This window comes from Alexandromys fortis, unplaced genomic scaffold (genome assembly GCF_014885135.2).
Source record: "Alexandromys fortis isolate MF-2015 unplaced genomic scaffold, M_Fortis_MF-2015_v1.1 scaffold_167, whole genome shotgun sequence".
NCBI classification, from domain to species: Eukaryota; Metazoa; Chordata; class Mammalia; order Rodentia; family Cricetidae; genus Alexandromys; species Alexandromys fortis.
This window is the reverse complement of record NW_026068050.1, coordinates 844,426-864,660: the sequence shown is the minus strand read 5'-3', so window position 1 is coordinate 864,660 and position 20,235 is coordinate 844,426. Positions and strand designations below refer to the sequence as shown.

Sequence of the window (20,235 nt, the reverse complement as noted above, 5' to 3'; positions counted from 1 at the left end):
CTGCTCTTCGGGCTGATGAGAGAGGGGGAGTTGATTGGGGGAGGGGGAGGGAAATGGGAGGTGGTGGCAGAGAGGAGATAAAAATCTTTAATAAATAATAATAATAATAATAAAAAAGATACTTTGCTGCTGAGTTACATCTCTGGCCTTCCTCACCTATCTTTAAACACTCTGCCTCTGGGGAGTGTTTAAGTCTACTACACCCCTCCCCAAATAGCTGATCCTCAGATGTGCCTTGTGTATGTTTTTCTCTAGGCATATACATACATACATAGATACACACATAAACTCATATACATACATACATACATACATACATACATACATACATACATACTCCTCCTCTCAGGTCACAGTCTGAAATCCCTACTGGGTTGTGCACTAGTGGCAGGGACTATGTCTTATTTTTACATATGAGTCTAAGCAAGAATCTGGCTAAGAATGAGTGGCTAGGTAAGTAGAGAGATAGATGCAGATAGGAAATATCACCCAATTTTTATCTAAGTCCTTCCTAGGAAAGATTTTATGGGCTGTCATTTTCTACCCATATCTCCGAATAAGGAAAAGCAGCAAACTGAGGCTATGAGTAGCACTGAGAGTTCCAGAAGTGCCTGGATTTTTCCTCTAAAGATTATCTGAGGACTAGGGAAGTAAGGCGAGGTGCATATAGTTCTTTAGTGCTTATTTGAGAGGTGGGAGAGGGCTGAGTGGGCAGTTTGGTGCTACTTTCAGAATAAAGTTCAGACTTTCTACAAGCTGGTCAAGGTTCTTTGTCTTATCTATCGCTATTTCTCAGCTACTCCTCAACATGAATTACTCTTGTTATTGTACCTTAGAGCCGGAGTTACAGATGACTGTGAACTGCCATGTGTGTTGGAGACCAAACCTAGGTTCTCTGAGAACAGCAATGTTCCTAACTGCTGCATTAGCTGCTCTGGTCCATATTTTCTGTTCTCTTAAGAGGTTCCCCCCCCATATTCATTTTTAATTATATGGTGTGTATACGTGAGCGTAGTGTCTGCAGAGGTCAGAGACATCAGATCTCTCTTGGAGCAGAAATTACAGGTGGTTGTGAGTCACCTGATGTGGTGCTGGAAACTGAACTCAGGTCGTAAGAGCAATACACACTCTTAACCACTGAGCCATTCTAGAACCCCTATTTTTATATCTTTGCCTTAGCAAAAAAAAAAAAAAAGTATTCTGTCTTCGGCCCAGCTCAAACTTTCAACTGATGCCTTCCTAGTCTCTGCTCTCCACCTCCAAATGGAAGCAAAGTCATCACTCCCTCCTGTATTCTCTGAGCTCTATTACATTGTTGCCAGAGTTTTAATACATCCTTTCTGACTCTTGACAGTTTGGATGCTCACCTTACTAGACCTGGATGGAGGTGGGTGGTCCTTGGACTTCCCACAGGGCAGGGAACCCTGATGGCTTTTTGGGCTGACGAGGGAGGGGGACTTGACTGGGGGAGGGGGAGGGAAATGGGAGGCGGCGGTGGGGAAGAGACAGAAATCTTTAATAAATAAATAAACTTAAAAAATGTCAGTGGCCTGTGGACATTATGAAAATATAGTCAAAACCAATATTCACAAATAGTTTCTTGCCTGAAGCCAGCTGATTTTACTAATTGATGCTTCTGTGAAGTATTTAGGTATGAATGTGTGTATTTTGCTTCTTTTTGTTGTATGTATTTGAACAAAATATAGATAAAATGAGCATATAAGCAATGAAAAAAAAAGACAAAGAGCATCTGCACAGTAAATGGCTGCAGAATTGAAGGGCAGAAAACCAACAGAACTGATCATTTATTCCAAATGGAAAGAGACAGCCAAAGTGGTAGGATATAAAATAGTTCCAGGCCTCTCTCCTCCAACAGCAGCACAGGACCTCATGAGCGCTATGGGGGTTTTCAAAAGAGAATCAGGAACTCCACCACTCTAAATGAAAGCAGGAGCATTCCACAGTCCCCGCAAGTAGGTCAAGCTATCTTCTATCTCAAAGCGCTTCACGTTTTTGGGCTTTATTTCCTCCCACAAAGGGTGGGAGGGGGCAAATTCCAATCATTTAGGTCTATGTCCTCAAAGTTTGGTATCTTAGTTGCTTTTATTTTGAATGTTTAATCCTGTACATTCCTGTAAAGTCTCCAGGACCCAGACACTAAAGCTCAGTTTTCAGCAGCAGACAGAACACCACATACTCTACATTTTTGCGGCATACCAGCTTTCTAAATGGAAAGGGAGAAAAAAAGATCGATTCTAAATCTTGCCTTGCTATAGCTAAAAAGGTCCTCTGGACAATGTTTGGCTAAACCAAAGTCAAGCCTTCCTTTCTTTTTCCCCAGCCTCTCTACACTCCAGCTGTAATACCTCCCCACCTAAGTGTGCCTTCAGACGGGCAGATAAAGAAACCCTGTGTCATGCCACTGTCTGCAAAGCAAATGATGAAAACTCAACAGAAAGAGAAACTAATTCACTATGAATAAAAATGATTGACATAAGGTTCTTATAATTTACAAGATTGGTATAGGTACACAAGAAATAAGGTATCTCTAAAATAAATATTTTAAAAGATTGCATAATGAAAAACTTAAAATAGTAATTACATCATTATAGTGATGGAAATATGAAAGACACATTAAAAGCAAACCACAATAAATGTTTGCTTGTGATGTTTGCACCAACATCACAGGACCTTAAATAATGACACATTTAAATAGGAGTTGCCCTTTGACCACAAGTTGCTCCTCTAACAAGATAGGAAGGCATGGTTTCCTGACTGATCTCTCTGCCTCCAGTCATCCCACACACAGCGCCCGGGATGAGTGTGTATCTTCTGAATAGCCTATAGTGGCTCTATTAGTAAAAGCTGTAGTGTTTGTGACCTAGATCCCTCTAAAAAGATACTTTCACAAACCTCTGAGTACACAGTAGTTAGGACGTGAAGGAGGGACGCCTCATGCCTTTCTCTCCAAAAGAGCAGGTCTTTGAAGGCTATGTTAGTATTCCCAGCACCATGCCCGGAACTAGAGCCAGTTGGTATTAAACAGCTGATTGCTAACTGGTAGGATTAAAGTCCCAATTAAGAGAACATATCTCAGGGTTGAAGAAGGGGAGGGGAGAAGCAGGGAGGGGAGCAGAGAAAAATGTAGAGCTCAATAAAAATTAAAAAAAAAAAACATATCTCCCTATTTAAAGTATATTTTCAGTTTTCATTTCTAATCTATCCCCCATCTCAGGATAGGTAATATACATGAGAATGGGAAGAGAAAGGAACAAAGAGACAGTCGTGTCCAAACACGGAAACACACACTGCACGTTACAGAACACCAGCACTGTTCACCAGTTTTGTCAAATGAATAGGGCCTTGCGTTGGCTGAGGCCAGCGCTGTTCCCAAGCAGCAGGCTTCCGAGTCAGGAGGAAAGGACCTCATCTGCCAAGCACAGCGAAACGTAAGCAACAACCGGCAAGCCACGGGGTACAACAACTTCATGTCGAACAATAAGACCGGCTGACCTCAGCCACTTGCGTGCATCCTCAAATAGACAGAGCACTTTAAAGAATGCCAGCAGCCAAGCAGCTGACAGGCCGCAGTTTACACGGCCTCCACGGAAAACCTCTCTCAAGCCACAGGTCATTTATTTAGGGGTAAGTTATCTATGTAATTTGAATACTGTACTCTTTTAACTAAGTCTCAGATATGGTAAACTATTTCCAAATATGAATGCAACTAGCTTAGGAACAAAAATACATGATTTCTTTTAATAGAAATAATTACAAAGGGATATAACAAATGCTCAAACAAATGTTCAAAACTGTCAACTTCAGCTTTTTTTTAGTTCCAGATAATCTTAACTGCAATTCTTTTAAAAATAGTTTATCACATTTATTTATTCATTAATTCATTCATTTATTTATTGTATGCACGCACACACATACACATATGCACAAGTTTGGGGCTCAGACAACAACTTTGGATAGCTGGTTCTCTCCTTCCACCCTGGCGGATCCAGGGATTTAACTCAGGTTGTCTGGTTTGGTGGCAAGTGCCTTAATCTGATGAATCAGTCCTTAACTGCAATACTTTAATCTTTGGTTCAAATAATTAACACTATAGTGTATGGAGTGATACCTGCCCAATAACTGTTTATCAAGTAAATATGCATTGTAAGGTACTCTTCAGAATGCCTTAAGAGCTGGCATTTTGAATGGCACACACTATAAGCACAACATCAAGACCAGCAATATAAAGAATGCCATTCTTTTATGGTTAGCCACCCTTACCTTTAACACTGACAGCAATGTACCGCAGGCAGAATGCTTTTAGATGTTTTGCATTGGTGTTTGAAGGGTGCAGCTTTAAGGATTTGCTCTAAGTGACTAAAGTGAGTAATGTGGACTGGTTCTTATGGTTCTTATGGAGATCCTTATAATGAACAAAATTCATATAGCTCCTTAGTTAGGAAACTTATACAAGTCCAATATTAGAAAAAAAACAAGCCAGATTAACAGAGCATATAAACTATGACTTGAAAATCTCTTACATGAACTCTCCTGTGAACAGTCAGACTTCTTTCATCTAGGAATCTTCAAAAGTCAAACACTGCAGCCATTTTTAGCTCATTTATTCAAACACATTTTTAGCACCTCCTGTGTGTTTTAGATAATGTGCTAGGCTGTAGGGATACAGAAAGAGGAACAGCCAAAAAATATGTGGAGTAAAGGGAGACTTGATTGAGTTTTTAAAAAGCAATGTACAGAGTACTTAGTTACAAAGTGAACCAAGAAGACCTAAAAGTTATCAGCTGGGTTTCAACAGAATAGAACTTCTTACACACTTCTGATTCTAGCAAGATCATAGTCAGACACGCCCACATAAAAGACAACCAGTTATCCTTCTTCAAGACATTTCAAGACACAAGAAACAGGAAAATGTCTAAGGTTTAATAAAAAGAGGCATTCTATTACTTTTTTGGGAAATAGTTTTGGGTGCAGACATGCTGTAAAATCCACTGGTGAAGGCCAGCTCATCCTGTGGTCCATGTGATCACCATGCAGAGTGACGTATTACTTTATTCCCCTGAGACAGGGTCTCTCACAAACCTGGGGCTACGCTGGCAGCCAGCAAGCTCCAGGAAGCTTCCTGTCCCTATCCCAATAGAACTGGGGCTACTTTTGAGGTCTGTGAAGAATTGTGTTGGGATTTCGATGGGCAATGCATTGAATCTGTAGATCGCTTTTGGTAAGATTGCCATTTTTATTATGTTGGTCCTACCTATCCAAGAGCATGGGAGATCTTTCCATTCTCCATCTTCCGCAATTTCTTTATTCAAAGACTTAAAGTTCTTGTCATACAGGTCTTTGGTTAGTGTTACCCCAGATAGTTCATGTTATTTGTGGCTATTTTAAAGAGTGATATTTCTCTGAGGTCTTTCTCAGCCCTCTTAGCATTTGTATATAGTAGGGCTACTGATTTGTTTGAGTTAAGTGCAAACTTGTACTTGGAAATCAGTTTGGCAGTTTCTCAGAAAATTGGGATTCAATCCATCTCAAGACCCAGCAATATCACTCTTGGGCATATACCCAAAGGATGCACACTCACACCACAAGGACATTTGCTCAACTGTGGTCATAGCAGCATTATTAATAATAGCCAGAACCTGGAAGCAATCTAGATGTCTCTCAACTGAAGAATGGATAAAGAAAATATGGCACATTTACACAATGGAGTACTACTCAGCAGTAAAACAAAAACAAAAACAATGACATCTTGAAATTTGCATGCAAATGGATGGAGTTAGAAAAAGACATCCTAAGTGAAGTATCCCAGACACAGAAAGACAAACACAATATGTACTCACTCATAAGTAGATATTAGACATAAAGAGCCTATAGGTCATGACCCCAGAGAAGCTAGGTAACAAGAACCCTAAGAGAGACATACATGGATCCCCCTAGAAAATAGACAAGATCACCTAGAAAAATTGGGAGTATTGGGGGGTGGTGGTGGAAGGGGAGGAGGAACAGGAGAGGGAGAGAGGAGAACACCACGAGGGAACCGGAAGGGCAGAGAGGAAGGGCAAGGGAAGAGATATCTTGATTAAGGGAGCCATTATGGAGCTAACAAGAAACCTGGCACTAGAGATATTCCCCGGAATCCACAAGGATGACTCCAGCTAAGACCCTAAGCAATAGTGGACAGGGTGCCTGAACTGGCCTTCCCCTGTAATCAGATAGATGACTACCTTAATTGACATCATGGAATCTTCTTCCAGCAACTGATGGGAGCAGATGCAGAGATATACAGCTAAGCACTGGGCCGAACACTCAGACTTCAGTTAAAGAGAGGGAGGAGCAATAATACGAGCAAAGGGGTCAAGACCATGACGGGGACACCCACTGAAACACCTGACTTGAGCTAGTAGGGGAAACTAGGCCCTCTGAATGTGGGTGACAAATTGTGAGGCTGGGGCAGTCTGTGCGGCCACTGACAGTGAGACCAGGATTTATCTCTAGTGCCTGAACTGGCTTTTTTGAAGCCCATTCTCGCTGGAGGGATACCTTGCTTAGCCTAGATATAGTGGGGAGGGCCTTTGTCCTGCCTCAAAGTGATGTGTCAGACTTTGTTGACTCCCCTTGGGAAGCCTTACCCTCTCTTAGGAGTGGATGAGGGGTGGGGTGCAGGGAAGAAGGGGGGATTGGGAAGAGGGGAGGGAGTGGGAACTGGGATTGGTATGTGAAATGAGAATTTTTTTTTAAAAAAAGATCTGGGGTGACAGGCATGTGTTGCCCAATTTGGTTTGTTATGTGGGTACTGGGGATTTAAAGTAGGGTCAACGTTTGCACAGCCAGTGCTCTTGCCCACTTAGCTATCTTCCCTGCTCCCCTTCCTGGATTTGTTTGTAAGATGTTTCCCATGTTTCCCAGTCTGGCCTTGAATTACTAATCTCCTGTCTATCCCCCAAGTGTCAGGATTACTGGTGTGGGTCACCACGTCCAACTCAATGGTACCATTAAAAATAAAAAGTTACTGGAGCTTTAAATCACAAAAAATTACCCACAGGGGCAGTTTAAAACTGCAAGGAGATGATTTGCTGAATGTCTTTAAAAACAAAAAGAGCTCCAAATGCCACCTACATACTTGTTACACCAGGGAAGGAGCAATGAACCCAAATCCTCAGCATCTAGAACTGACTGAACCAACCTTAACTATTACTCTTCCAAGGCAGAAAAATTAAGCAAGTATCAAACCATACAAAGACAAGCACAGTCACTTAAGCACTTAAAGAAGGGTGAAAGCTAGTTATTTTTCTAGTTCTAACTTGGTTTTGGATTTTTCACTTTTCAGTATTTGATAAGTGCATAAAAGTATATTTGATAGTTAAAGTATAAAACCCACCAGAAGCTCGATGGCTTCAGAATGACTGTGCTAAGTCCAATGAGATTATTAGAGTTGGGTCTGGTTAGTTTTGGTGTGTAATGTTTTTTACTTGCAAGTTTTTTCTTTTCTTTTTCTTTTTTTAAATAAAAATAAGAACAACAAAAATCCCAAAGGAAGACTGGATAACATAGGCATCATATCCTATGACAAAGGAAAGAAATTCATCCGTTTTCCTCCTCCTCCTAGTGCTGGGCATTGAACCAGGGCCTTATGATTCTAGGCAAGAGCTCGGCCGCTGAGCTAAACTCAACGGAAAGCAATCTTTCTCACAGGACATCTTGAATTTTTAGACTCTAGGCAACTGTAATTTTTTAAAGTCTTAAATTTTGCATCTGAAAGTTGATGACTCAAAAGTCCCAGCCTTGCCAGGCAGTGAGTGCCGCACACCTGTAATCCTAGTGGCAGAGGCAGGTAGACTCTGCGTTTGAGGTCAGCTTGGTCTAAAGAGTGAATTCCAGGACAGCCAGGGCTACACAGAGAAATCCTGCTTTAAAAAAAGAAAAGAAAAGAAAAAAAAAACCCAACTTAAGTCCCAGCCCTCCAGAGCTTTACAAGAATTTAATGACTGAGGGTATTAGAGTCATGAGTACCTACAGCTCTCTGGGCTCTAACTTGGTCCAACCTCCCCTGCCTTCCTTTCCTCGTCTAACAATGGGGGAAAATAATAAAACTTAAAGTTGGTGTGTGTGTGTGTGTGTGTGTGTGTGTGTGTGTTTGAAATAAAGGGGCTGGAGGGATAGTGGCTCATTGGTTAAAAGCACTGGCTGTTCTTCTAGGGGACCTGGGTTCAATTCCGAACACCCACATGGCAGTTCACAACTATTTGTAACTATAGTTCCAGGGGATCTGACACCCTTACATAGGCATGAATGTAGACAAAACAGCAATGCAAATAAAATAAAATCTTTTAAAAAATGAGATTTTTGTTGTTGTTGTTTTGTGGTAGGGTCTCATGCAGAGCAGCCTGGTCTCAAGCTTACTCTACCCTGTATCTGAGGATGATACTGAAGTCCGAATCTTCCACCTCTATTTACCAAGTGCTGGGATTAAGGCATGTGCCACCATGCCTCACTCTTCCTTTCTCTTTTTGAGACAGTCTTATAAAGCCCAGGTTAGTCTCAAAGTCACAGTTCTCCTGGCTGAGGCCCCCAAGTGCTGGGTTATGGTGTCAGCCACCACACCCATTTGGTAATGGAAAACTTTAAGAAGTGATGCTGTATGCTATCAATTCCTAAAGTGATACAGTATACTGAGGCTGTCATAAGAGAAATTTTGGAATAGCAAAAATATCTTCAATATGTAATTCCTGATATGCTATTTTAGAGCACAAAGTAAGTAAAAACTTCATCTTAACATGTACTCCTGAAATATAAAAGAATGAGAAAAGTCTGAAAAGCCACTCAACAATATATCTACTGGAACTGAAGTCAGAAGTCTTTTCCGTGTAGAATATACTTTCAACTACTTGAGGGCTGTTCTGACTGAGTCTCCCAAGAGGAGATTAGAGCATTTCTCCTATGTATCACTTCAATCTTTTGGACTTGTTAATTAAGAAACCTATCATTTTCAGTTTTCAAGTATACTAGCTGATACTGGTATCCTTTTCTCTTAAAACAATACAATGGAGGAAAAGGAAGAGGGATGAGAAACAAGGTCCTTGAGAGACAAACTCCAGTGGTTTCCAACCAGGGTGAGCGGTCCATTAGAATCCAACGGGCACACTACACTGCAGACGGTCCATCTGCTCACCTCTTCTTACCCACAGGACATAGGCACAAAAACAAAAACAGAACCCCAGAAAACTTATTCTGCTCCAGGCTTTCCTTTTCAGAAGGGAAGAAACTCAAGGGAGGGAGAAAATTCAGAAGTCACTGGGAATTCCAGAGAGACCGTGAGGAAAGAGAACTGAGGGAGTTTTATAACAATTCTGAAGCAATTCTGTGTAACCCCCCTTGCACACTCTCCACTATAGGAGGCCTGTGGCACAGCTCTTTGCCTCTGCAATGCCTCCAATGGCAGTGCTCATTCTTCTAGTCAGATTCTGCTCCTCACCTTATCCTACCTAAAATACCCCTCCGATGTGTCCACTGTCCTCTCTCCCTACCTTAACTGAGGCTACCTTTTTTCTCATCCTCTTATGTCATCCTGCAGTTAGAGTACCTGTTACCAAATACCATAGCCTATGTGTACCCGTTTTAAATTATAAACGTCATCTGTCTTCTTGAAGCCCTTTGCTGGGTCACCATCACATATAACAAAAGGTCTGAGATTTTAACCTGAAATACAGCGTACCTAACGCTCCACATTGCCGGACTTTGAATGGCTGTGGCACCAGGCCATTCTGTATTTCCACAGTTTTGTCCACTTATTGCCTGTTTGGAACATTCTTTCTGCCCTCTGACAAATTAAGTCAGCTCAGGAATGATTTCTCTTGACACCCTTCTTTGTGTAACACCAAAAATATTCCATGCGTGTTTGCACAATTGTATTTATCATATTATACTGAATTCAAGTTCCTTTCTTTCCCTTCAAGGCAGGGCCCACATCAGCATCTCTAGCACATGCTCATGGTAGCAGGCATTTAAAATAAGGCTCGTGAAAACTCGAACATTATTTTTCGAAGTAAATGTAAATTTATAGCGCCAATGGTACAAGTTTTGATCCTCCAGGGAAATATAACATGTAGCCAGCACACAGAAAGGCAAGTACAAATACTGTCTATATAATATTTCCACTTACCTAGGTTGCTATATGTTGCGCTGCAGGAGTTCAGATCTATGGGATCCGCAGTGTCATCTTTTTCTTCTTCCCTCTCCAGGTCAGGCGGGGGCGAAGCTGGTGTGACAGAAGTGCCATCTTGCTTCACAGCCAGAGGTTTGGGATCCTGAGGAGAAAATTCCTCTGCCACTTCGTGGGTCACGCGACTGAAACGAAATCAGACAGCTCATCAAATTAGAGTTCAAAAGTTCTGTTAAAATTTGCATTTATAGGGTAGAGGATGGTGGCGCACACATTTAATCCCAGCACTTGGGAGGTAGAGTCAGGTAGGTCACTGTGAGTTCTAGGCCAGAGCTAGTTCCAGGATAGCTAGAACTAACTAGAAAAAATAATAAATAAGAAATTAAAAAAATGAGATTTATGGGAGACGCATTTCCCATTGATGTGAATAAACAACCCTACAACCATAACAGTGGGTCATCGGCTGGCAGAGCAGAGACCAAGTATTTTGACGCTTGACCTTGATTCATATACTAGTGGAGGTAGGGTACCCTCAAATAGAGCTAGAGAACTAACAAGCAAGGACTAGAACAATTAGATGGAAGTCTGAGATTTTCTTAAATGAAAAGTCTCAGACTTTCATACATGAAAGTCTAAATAAATACTAAATCTATTTTTTTAAGAGAAGAGGTAACAATAGTAATAAGAATCCTTAACTGGTTAAAGAGAAAAACACTCAGGAATTCAGGAAATCAGCTGGTATATTTACTATATTTACTATATTACTTAATAGTACTCTACTACTATAGCAAACGCCGCAGTTTATTTACTTTACTTACTACATAGCATTTGCTATGTTAAAGTATTTACTGAGCTATGTAGAAAGAATTAGGAATAAAATTGTGATTATACCGTGCAAATAAGGGTGTAACTGTTTTTGGTAAGTTAACGCCAGGCAGACAAAAGCATCAGTTCTCATCTACATGGGTTCAGGAGGGAAGTCAAATGGAGAAGAAAGCTTGAATCTCATTAATGAAAATGATTCTGAAGCATCCTGCTGGTCACAACGCAGTGAAAGACCAGTCGTTTTCTTTTCAGCCACTGCCAGCTCGCTTACTTTTGGCTGACTCTTCCCTCTCCCCACACCCTACCTAAGTGGCCATGCAGTCCAAGGGGCTCAGATGGTCACCAATTGCTGGAGCAGAAAATGGCTGGCCAATGAGATACACTCAGATCAGGTGTCTTTGAAGGCCTCAGGGTCTGAGAAGCACTCTGAGACTATCATCCCTTTACCATATCCTCCCTGACGTCTTTATGGGCAAGAGACACAGGATAGGAACTTTTGAGGGGAGTGCTACACGTATGGGTGTGTGCGTCCGGGAAAAAGGATGCCACTGAGGGTCCTCAATTACTTCTCTTCCTTGAGCCAGAGTTTCTCGCTGAGCCTGGAGTTCATTGACTGGCCATACTGGCTGTCCTTCTAGGGAACTAATAACCCGACTGCAGAAGCACAGTGTGGAAGCGTTAACATTTTTCCTCTCGAAGGAGGGATATTTTCTAGTCACTTTATATGTGCTGCCTTGAAATCAGAAGTCGCTTCTATTAACTTCGGCCTAGCAGAGAATATTCTCTTTCTCTTTAAGTATGTGCATAACTACTCGGTAATATCCAGGCTTGACGTGAAGTGGCGCCTGAGAGTGTCTTGGAAGTGTCACTTCACTTTGTCTTTACTGAGCCATGGAAGCTGAGCTCCCTTGTTACTGCCTCCTCACGCTGTCCATGTCACGAGAAACCAGTTTTGTGTGGAAGGCCTTGTTTCTGCACTGATGACTAAGGCAGCCAGCCCATTGAGGAGAGGCAGCATTTTTGCACAGACTGCCCTGCTGACTGCTGCTGGAGAAATTCGTTCCCGGCTCTCCTGTCCCCAGGAGCTAGAGCCCATAATGGAACTTCCAGTTCAGTGCACACTGCTGATATAAAGAGGGACCCCTGGCTCTGCTGGCTTAGAAAGAGCACTTCTGAAGCCGTGTAGCCAGCAGATTTCAAGTCTCATATTGCTATACTGACACGTTTGTAATTTTTATAATAAAGAATGGTAGGAAGACATTCCTTCAGATTACTCCCTTGTCTGCAGTTGATGTATGTCCTAATGACACACAAATAAAAATCCCTTACAGACGCTTAGGGGCTGGAGAGTCTACTCGGTTGGTAAAGTACTTACTGTGCAAGGAAAGGCCATGCATTCAGATCCCCAGAACTCATGAAAAGCTGGACGCAGGTGGCCTGTGCCTGTAACCCCAGCACTGGGGAGGCAGAGGAAAGCTCTTGGACTGGCTGCCCCCTCTGTTTGGTGGTGCAGGTCTGTAATCTCAGTTATTTCTGAGACTAGAACAAAAGTATTCCAATTCAAGGCCTGTCTGGGCTCCAGTGTGACACAAGGCTAGCCGGAGCAACTGAGCAAGACTGTCTCAGAATAACGGAAGTTTAAAAGGGCTGAGGACACCTTGTAGGCGAGTGATTTTCTAGCACTCTCTAGGTCCTGGATTCAATGTCAAACAAGCTCTGAACTTCCTCTTGGTTCTTTTCCTTTCTTGAAGTTAGTTTATTTACATACTGCACACAGGTGTGTGTACACGCCCTCGCTTGTGCAGGCGTCTAGGGAGGCCAGAGGCTGACGTCAGCTGGTTTTTTCTACTGCTCTCCATTCTATCTTTTCTGAACTTGGAGATCACTGTTTAGGCCAAATGTGCTCCATCCAGAGTTCTGGTTGTAGCTGTAGGCTTGCCAAGGCTGCTTTTCTACCTTGGTGCTGGGGATCAGCTACTGTGAACACAACTATAAGAGCAAATGTCACTAACCGCTGGAATCCCTGATCGCTTCCACAAACATAAGACGGAACTTTGCTCTAAGAGTGTGGACAAACAAAACATGGATGCTAAAAAGCAAGAAACACCAAAGACTCACCCACTGTACTCACTCATACAACTCCCCATTGTAGGGCACTTTCACAGGGCCTCTTCAAGTCTCTTAGCCATGCTCTGAAGCCAGCAGAGCAGAGGCCACTGAGCTGTACACGCTGTGCCAAGACACTGGGATCCTGCACTTCAGCAACACCCGCTGCACCTTGACCTTTACTATAGGGGTTTGGCCTTGGAAATGTGCCAAATTACCTTTGGGGAGCTAAGCAAGTGAAAGCCAGATTTATTAACTCCTTGAGGACCAGGGTAGCCCAGCCTACATTCCAGGTTAGTTTTCACAGACACTTTTTTAAATGCATGCACTTGTATACTAGGTTTCCAGTTCAAGTAATTATCAGCTATAAAAATGTGTAAGAATGTTATGAATTTGCAAATGGATGCAGAAATGTTTAATCTGCATTTACAGTGACAGTCTTAAAAGTAATAAAGACTTTAAGAAGTGCATCAATGATATGTAATGTAGCTTTTCTGTGTTATTAACATAGTAAGAGAGAGGCAAAAAGGGAGGTTCTAAGAGTTGAAGTGTAGGCTGTGACGTGAAGACTGAAAGATGAAAAGACTTGAGACAGCAGGAGGCAAAAGCAACTCACCCCTGAGTATGAACAAGACAAAGACAAACTAGCCAGGGAAGAAGAGAGAAAGCCCTCCTCCTGGTCTCTGAGTGGGCACATTAATTATATAAAGGAATTTAGATCATTTTTTAAGAAAACAAATGATCCAAATAATCAGAAAACCATCTCAAATCTAAAGTGATATATACAGGCTTTATCTCATAACAAAATGCCTCTCCAACATTTTACGGGGAGATGCTTGAGGTGATGGACAGCGTGTGTGGAAATTAGAAGCTGATGTTTGTTTTCCCGTCTCTTTGATCTTCTGAACAAATGGTACCTCGAGGAAGGAGATAACAGAGATGATGAAACTTCTTCATTCAAAATGAAAATCATAAGGAATATAATTTGAGACTCAGTTACTAAATACTAACAAGTGTTGAAACAGTAAAATACTGACCAATAAGGTAGTTTTTCAAGGTAAGTAAATTTCATCTTATTTTATAAAACAAAACTATGCTTAAGTAATGAATGGCCCATGAAGAAGTTGGAGCTTTTTATATTTCTGCTATTTAAATTCCTTTGAAAGAGTTTCCAGCGCTGTAACAGAAGGTGGGAATCTGTAATAACTATGGTAATGATATCTAACTCCTTAATCTTCAGGTTCTGTCAAAGTGGCTTAGCCTCTGTGTCACGGTCAGCAACCATTCTATTTTCATAATGGAAGACGATACACATCTGCCTGCACAGCTGGCTCCCGGGTCCTATATCCTCTGATAGAAAACATTCGGGGGAAGGGGGAACTGAATCAAATACCAAACTTATACACCTTATTTTCTTCTCATTATTCCCCAAACAAAACAGAAAATTACTAGTCACACAGCATTTACATTGAACTAGGTTATGATTAGTGATCGAGAAACCATTTAAAGTCTATAAAGAGCATGGTGGCACACTTCTGTAAGACCAGCATTCAGAACACTGAAGCAGGAGGACTTGAACTGAGAGTTCAAGACCAGAGTGAGTTACGTGGTCAGTGTAAGGTTCACCTAGGCTGTGTGGCCAGATTCTGTCTCAAAAACAAACAAACAAACAAAAAAGACAAAAATGTCTTCAAGAGGTTATATATAGAGTAAACTCTACATCATTTTACAGAAAGACTTAGGCATTCAAGGATTTTGTTTTGGTATCCAAGAAAATCATGTAACCAAACCCCAGTAGATTCTGAGGGGTGGCTGTTCTTAAAATCTTTAGCCAACTTTTCATTAAAGCCTAGTTTTTCATTGTAATTTGATATGTTTGACCCAATACTTAAAAACTGTCATATTTGCTACAAATTATTCTTCTGAATTTGCAGGATGAATATAAGGTATTCAAAAGAAACAGACACATTGCTACAGATTTGTGTTATCTAAATAAATCCCGTGACGGTTAGATCTCACCAGTCTGCAATATTCATACATAATTCGAAGTTATAAACAATCTCCCATGTGAAAGCTTGCTTGCTTTACCTAGGTGGTAGGATTAGTCATTATAGCATCAAATGAAATAATCTTTTTCCTGGAAAATTTGTTCAAGACATATTTTTGTAAAAATTTGTTAAATGTCTGACTGTACCTTTTAAAAGGCAAATCAAATTTCTCATCAGAACAGATTAAAGGCCTTTCTGCATATAAATATTTCCATAATTTTAGTTCAACTTTAAGTTTCAAATTCAACCACCTTTGTTCAGCTTCAGAAGGGGTAGTAAATGAAATCAGAATTCTATAGAGACTGTCTATCTCTCGGAGCAAGCAGCATTTTACATTTTACTGGTCAGCTTTCTTCAGCACGTATACCTGTCTCTATGTGCTTAAAACAACCAGTAAATTAATGTACTTTCTAAAGACTCTTTTTCCTAAAAACTGAACACCAAAAGAAATGTTTCATGTTCTGTTTCTGGTTTCCTGAGCTGTTTATTTCTAAGGTTGCGAGGGACAATGGTCTTTGTAGACGTGGGACCAGCATCAACCGCCAATCAAGGACAGCCATCATGCATGACCCACACCTTTAAGATCTGTTAGGAGGAAAGAGGGGGAAACCCAACTATTTCTTCTTGTATCTCCACCTGTAGGACTCCCCACCATGGTGACATTTTTTAATCCTACGTTGGCTTCCAAGCCATCAACCTGATTTTGCCACATTTCCCAATTACTGGCATTCTCAGGTGGGAAAACGTATCTGTTGATCACTATCTAGTAGGTCCAATTTTGCACTAAGCCTCCATAGCCTTTGAAACCGTCAAACTTCTTATCCTGAACCAAGATTAACCTTTAACTGAGATAGGATGAGGTCTTGGCTACTGTCTAACAGAGTTCGTGTGTGCAAACCAAGTGCACACAGGATACTGCAGCTAGGTGCAAGGGCTTGAAACAGGCTCTCATTTCTTGACACTGCACAGGGTCATTTAAAAAAATAAAAAAGTAAAAACAGATGTGATAGCCATTTAAAGTGTTTTCAAGGCACGGGATTGCATGCCAGCAAAGCAGAGAAGAACACAGGCCACTGAAAGTCACTGTGACCTTCAGAAAAGTTACAGTTTTAAAATCCTGTGAAGTACAAAGTCAGAATGGCATCTGTGCAAATCAGCAGCAGATAATTAGGTTGCCATTCTCACAGACTATAGAAATTACTCGGTACCCCCATTTCAGCCTTGGTTTGCTTTTGAAGAATGGGGTGAGAAAGAGACAGACATTTTTCTGAAAAGACAAGCTCCTAGAAACCCCAGCTCTCACCAAGGACACAGCCTAGGGAGGAGAGGGTATCCTGACTGTCCCACACCCAGAAGCACAGGAAAGGCCTCTCCCCCACTCTTATCTTCCTCTGCTCAGTGAGTCAGAGCAGGGAGAGGAGCTTGTACACGTAACAGATGCGATGAGGGAACGAGTGTTTCCTGAGACCTACGACCTCTGGAACAGGGACAGACTTCTACCCGGTGCTGCGTGTGCTGTGCACTCTCCATTCAACTCACCAAAGCGTCAAGACATTTCACAGAGAGGGAAACTGAGGCTGGAGGAAGCAAACGGCCTGATTCTGTTGAGTACAGAGGTAGCAGTATGGCAATGTGAAGCCATGTTGTCCAATTCTGATGTCCATGTTCTTTCCACCATAAGGCAAGGGTGCAAGCACATTGTACAGATCCAGTGAATGCCTGATTGTTAAGTGTGCTTTCAAAGGAAAATTGCTTTAATTGAAATAGAAGGTGAGGTGTAGTTCATGGAATGAGAAGCAAGGCCGTGGGGGTGTGGCAAAAGCTGTTAAGAGGGGAGAGGAAAAAGAGGGCACTAGAAGGTGTGTGACAAAAATGTAGGAGAGGGACCACTGTGGGAAGGAGGGGACCAGCTTGAGAGCAGGGGGTGGGGAAAGAGTGTTGGGAATGAGGACCAACAAAAGCAAGCTGTATGAAAACATCATAATAAAATCCATTGGTATGTTAATTAAAAAAACTAATAAAATATTGGATAAATTAAAAAAAGAAATATAAAGTTATAATGATTATAGATGCGTTCTATTTTGAAAAACCCTAAAAAGGCCAAAAAAGCAATTATTTACATTGCAAAAGTATTTCTTCAAGTAGAAGATGCTCTTGGATAGACTGTTTATAGATATCTGTCTGCCTCATAGTAATTACCTCCACATTTACTGAGTGCTAGGCACGGCGCTTAAATACACATCTAACAATGGCACTATGAGGCAGGCTTATTCTCATAACAGCAACAATTGTAATAATAGTAGCCAAGGCTTACAGAGTATTTATTATGGGCCATTTCTAAGCCCTGTTTCTCAAAAGTGGCACTGCTGACATTTTTTGAGCAAGATAATTCTTCCTGTTGTGGAGAGCAATGCACACAGTAGGGTCACTCCAGTGTTTCCTGTCTTCCCGACTGTGATAACCAAACAATGCCTCCAGACAGTGTCAGCTGTGTCCTAAGAGAGAACCTCTTTGTCCCTGCTGCGCCCTTATAAACTCAGTCAAGTTATACAACAACCGACAGGGTCGACTATCCTCTGATGATGGGGCCCACCAAAGGGTCACGCTCATCATGTCTGAGACACAGACAGCTAAGGTCCTGAGCGAGTATGAACAAGGAAGGAGAAACAGGAGACAGACTAAGCTGGCATTACACAGAGACTCCTTTACTGTGGAAGAACCATGGGGCTGGGCCTTTAGGAGTGCTGGACTGTCTAGAGACAGAGGGTCAGGAGAATTAGCAAAAGTGCTTCAGTGAACGAGGTGGAAGATGCTGCAAGGCAGACCGGTAGATGCAAAAACGAGAGGTAGATGTGGTGCTTATTTTGGAAGTTTAGTTGACAGGACTTAATATTTTGAGTTCTTAGAGAAAGGGCATGAAAAGAATCAAAGATGACTCAGTTTTCTGGCACAAGCAAATGGATGGGCAGCAGGCCATTTACAAGCAGGAAAGACGTGGGACAGAGCACGTCTGTAGGGGAAAATGAAGAGCTTTGTCTTAGATGTGCTTATTGTGTTGAAACAGGCTCCAAGTGAAGACCTGTGTCTAAGTCATGGGGGAAAACGGGTCATTTTATTTTTTTTATTTTTTATTTTTTTTTGGTTTTTTGAGACAGGGTTTCTCTGTGGCTTTGGAGCCAGTCCTGGAACTAGCTCTGTAGACCAGGCTGGTCTCGAACTCACAGAGATCCGCCTGCCTCTGCCTCCCAAGTGCTGGGATTAAAGGCGTGCGCCACCATCGCCTGGCTCGGGTCATTTTATTTTTGAAAATACTTTTCAGAGTAGAATTTTGTTTTGTTTTGCTTTCTGCCTTTTTGTTTTTAGAGCCAGGGTTCCTCTGTATAGTCCTGGCTATCCTGGAACTCACCCTGTCTGTAGACCAGGCTGGCCTCTAACACACACTGCCTCCGGAGTGCTGGGATTGAAGGTGTGGGCCACCACTACCCTGGCTTGAGAGTTTATTATTACAAACAAACATAGGTTGTCTCCTTGAGAATGATACATGCTGATCTGTCAAATGTCCTTTCCATGGTCGGTAAAAGAAAGGGCTAAAATTCCTAACTGAAAAATCAACTCGACCCATTTCACAAGTGTTCCCTTAGGCCTTGGTATGCACCTGAAATGGACATGTGCTCTTCCTTTTCCGCACACAGTTAAAAACAAAACCAAGCTCTGAACTTGAATCCCACCAGTTCCCACCTGGAAAGCTTCACCCTGAAAGGTTCCTTTCCTACCCCCAAGAAACTCTGTATAAATCCTGCCTTCTGTTCAGTTCCTTTCTGTTTCTCGCCTGAGCAGAGGCAGCCACCCTCCTGGTTTTTTCTCTCCCAATAAATGTGAGGTTTGTTTTGAGAAAAAAAAAAAAAGTCATCAAGGCTTGAGATTTAATCAAATTTACTACTTAACCTTAAGTAAAACTGATTTTTTTATTTCCTTTTAAATTTCTAGCACAATTTGGTGTGACAGCTTTGTTTGGGTTACAGTGCAATAGTTTCACCCAGATGTGTTCTTGCTCTGCCAGTGCAAAGGTCAACAGAGTGAAAAAGAAAATATCTCAGCATCTGTGTGGTTAGCTGCCTGTCCCTGACAAAGTAATCTGAGACAATCAATTTATAAGGAGGAAATGATTTATCACGGTTTACAGTTTCATTCCATGCTAACTTGGCAGTATCATGGTGGGTATATGCAGAGGAAGCTGCTTCTGAGAGAAGGGAGTAAGAAAGGAGAGGGGGAGGGAAAAGGGAGCAGGGATGAGAAACAGAAACTGAGACCGGAGTCCCAATATTCTCTTTAAAGCCATGTGCCTCAGTTCTCTTCAAAGGGTCTCTACCTAATGGTTTCATCACCTCCCAGGAGAAACATGGGTTGGTCACTCAGATTTAGCGCAGGGGCCTTTGGAAAGATTGAAGACCCAAGATACAGCACAGTGTGAAGATAGTGATCTTTACATGGTCTACTGGATCTTACATGGACTGTATGTGAAGAACTGACGAACTATTCTGCTTTTTCTTGTATTTGACAATAATTTATGAAGCGCAACTGGTATACACACACACACATATATATACACACCAATACATGCATACAACATAGATTAAACAAAATTAATGTATCATTTTGATCTCTTTTTGTGGTAAGGCTTACAATATATTCTTTCAGAAATTCTGAAACACACACTGTACTATTGTCATCGTGTAGCACAATGGATCACCAAAACTCATTCTAATGGAAACCCTGTTGTACCCTGTACTAAGGCCGCCTCTCCTCCCCCACTGCCCTAGCTTCTGGTGACACCTCCCTCCCCCACTGCCCTAGCTTCTGGTGACACCTCCCTCCCCCACTGCCCTAGCTTCTGGTGAGCTACTCTTCCCTTCTATGAGTTCAGCTTGCTAACACACTATTCATTATCCTTCCTAGTCACACACATCCTGCTTCTATTTGCTTTCCTCCTCCTTTTGCCTACAATAGTGTTAACTAGCTGACAAATGACAAAATCTCTCTTTGTGTGTGTGTGGCGGGGGGGGGGGGGGGGGGGGGGGG

General features: G+C 41.9%; 1 protein-coding gene across 8 annotated transcripts in view; it reads right to left on the bottom strand.

The window, feature by feature from the left end:
* Positions 1-20,235, bottom strand: part of Peak1 (pseudopodium enriched atypical kinase 1) — a 209,258-nt gene that overhangs the window by 30,924 nt on the left and 158,099 nt on the right. For all 8 annotated transcript variants that reach the window (XM_050119451.1, XM_050119455.1, XM_050119448.1 and 5 more), the window contains one exon: positions 10,178-10,362. In XM_050119451.1, coding sequence (XP_049975408.1) covers positions 10,178-10,362 — 185 coding nt within the window. The remainder of the gene's footprint in view (positions 1-10,177; positions 10,363-20,235) is intronic.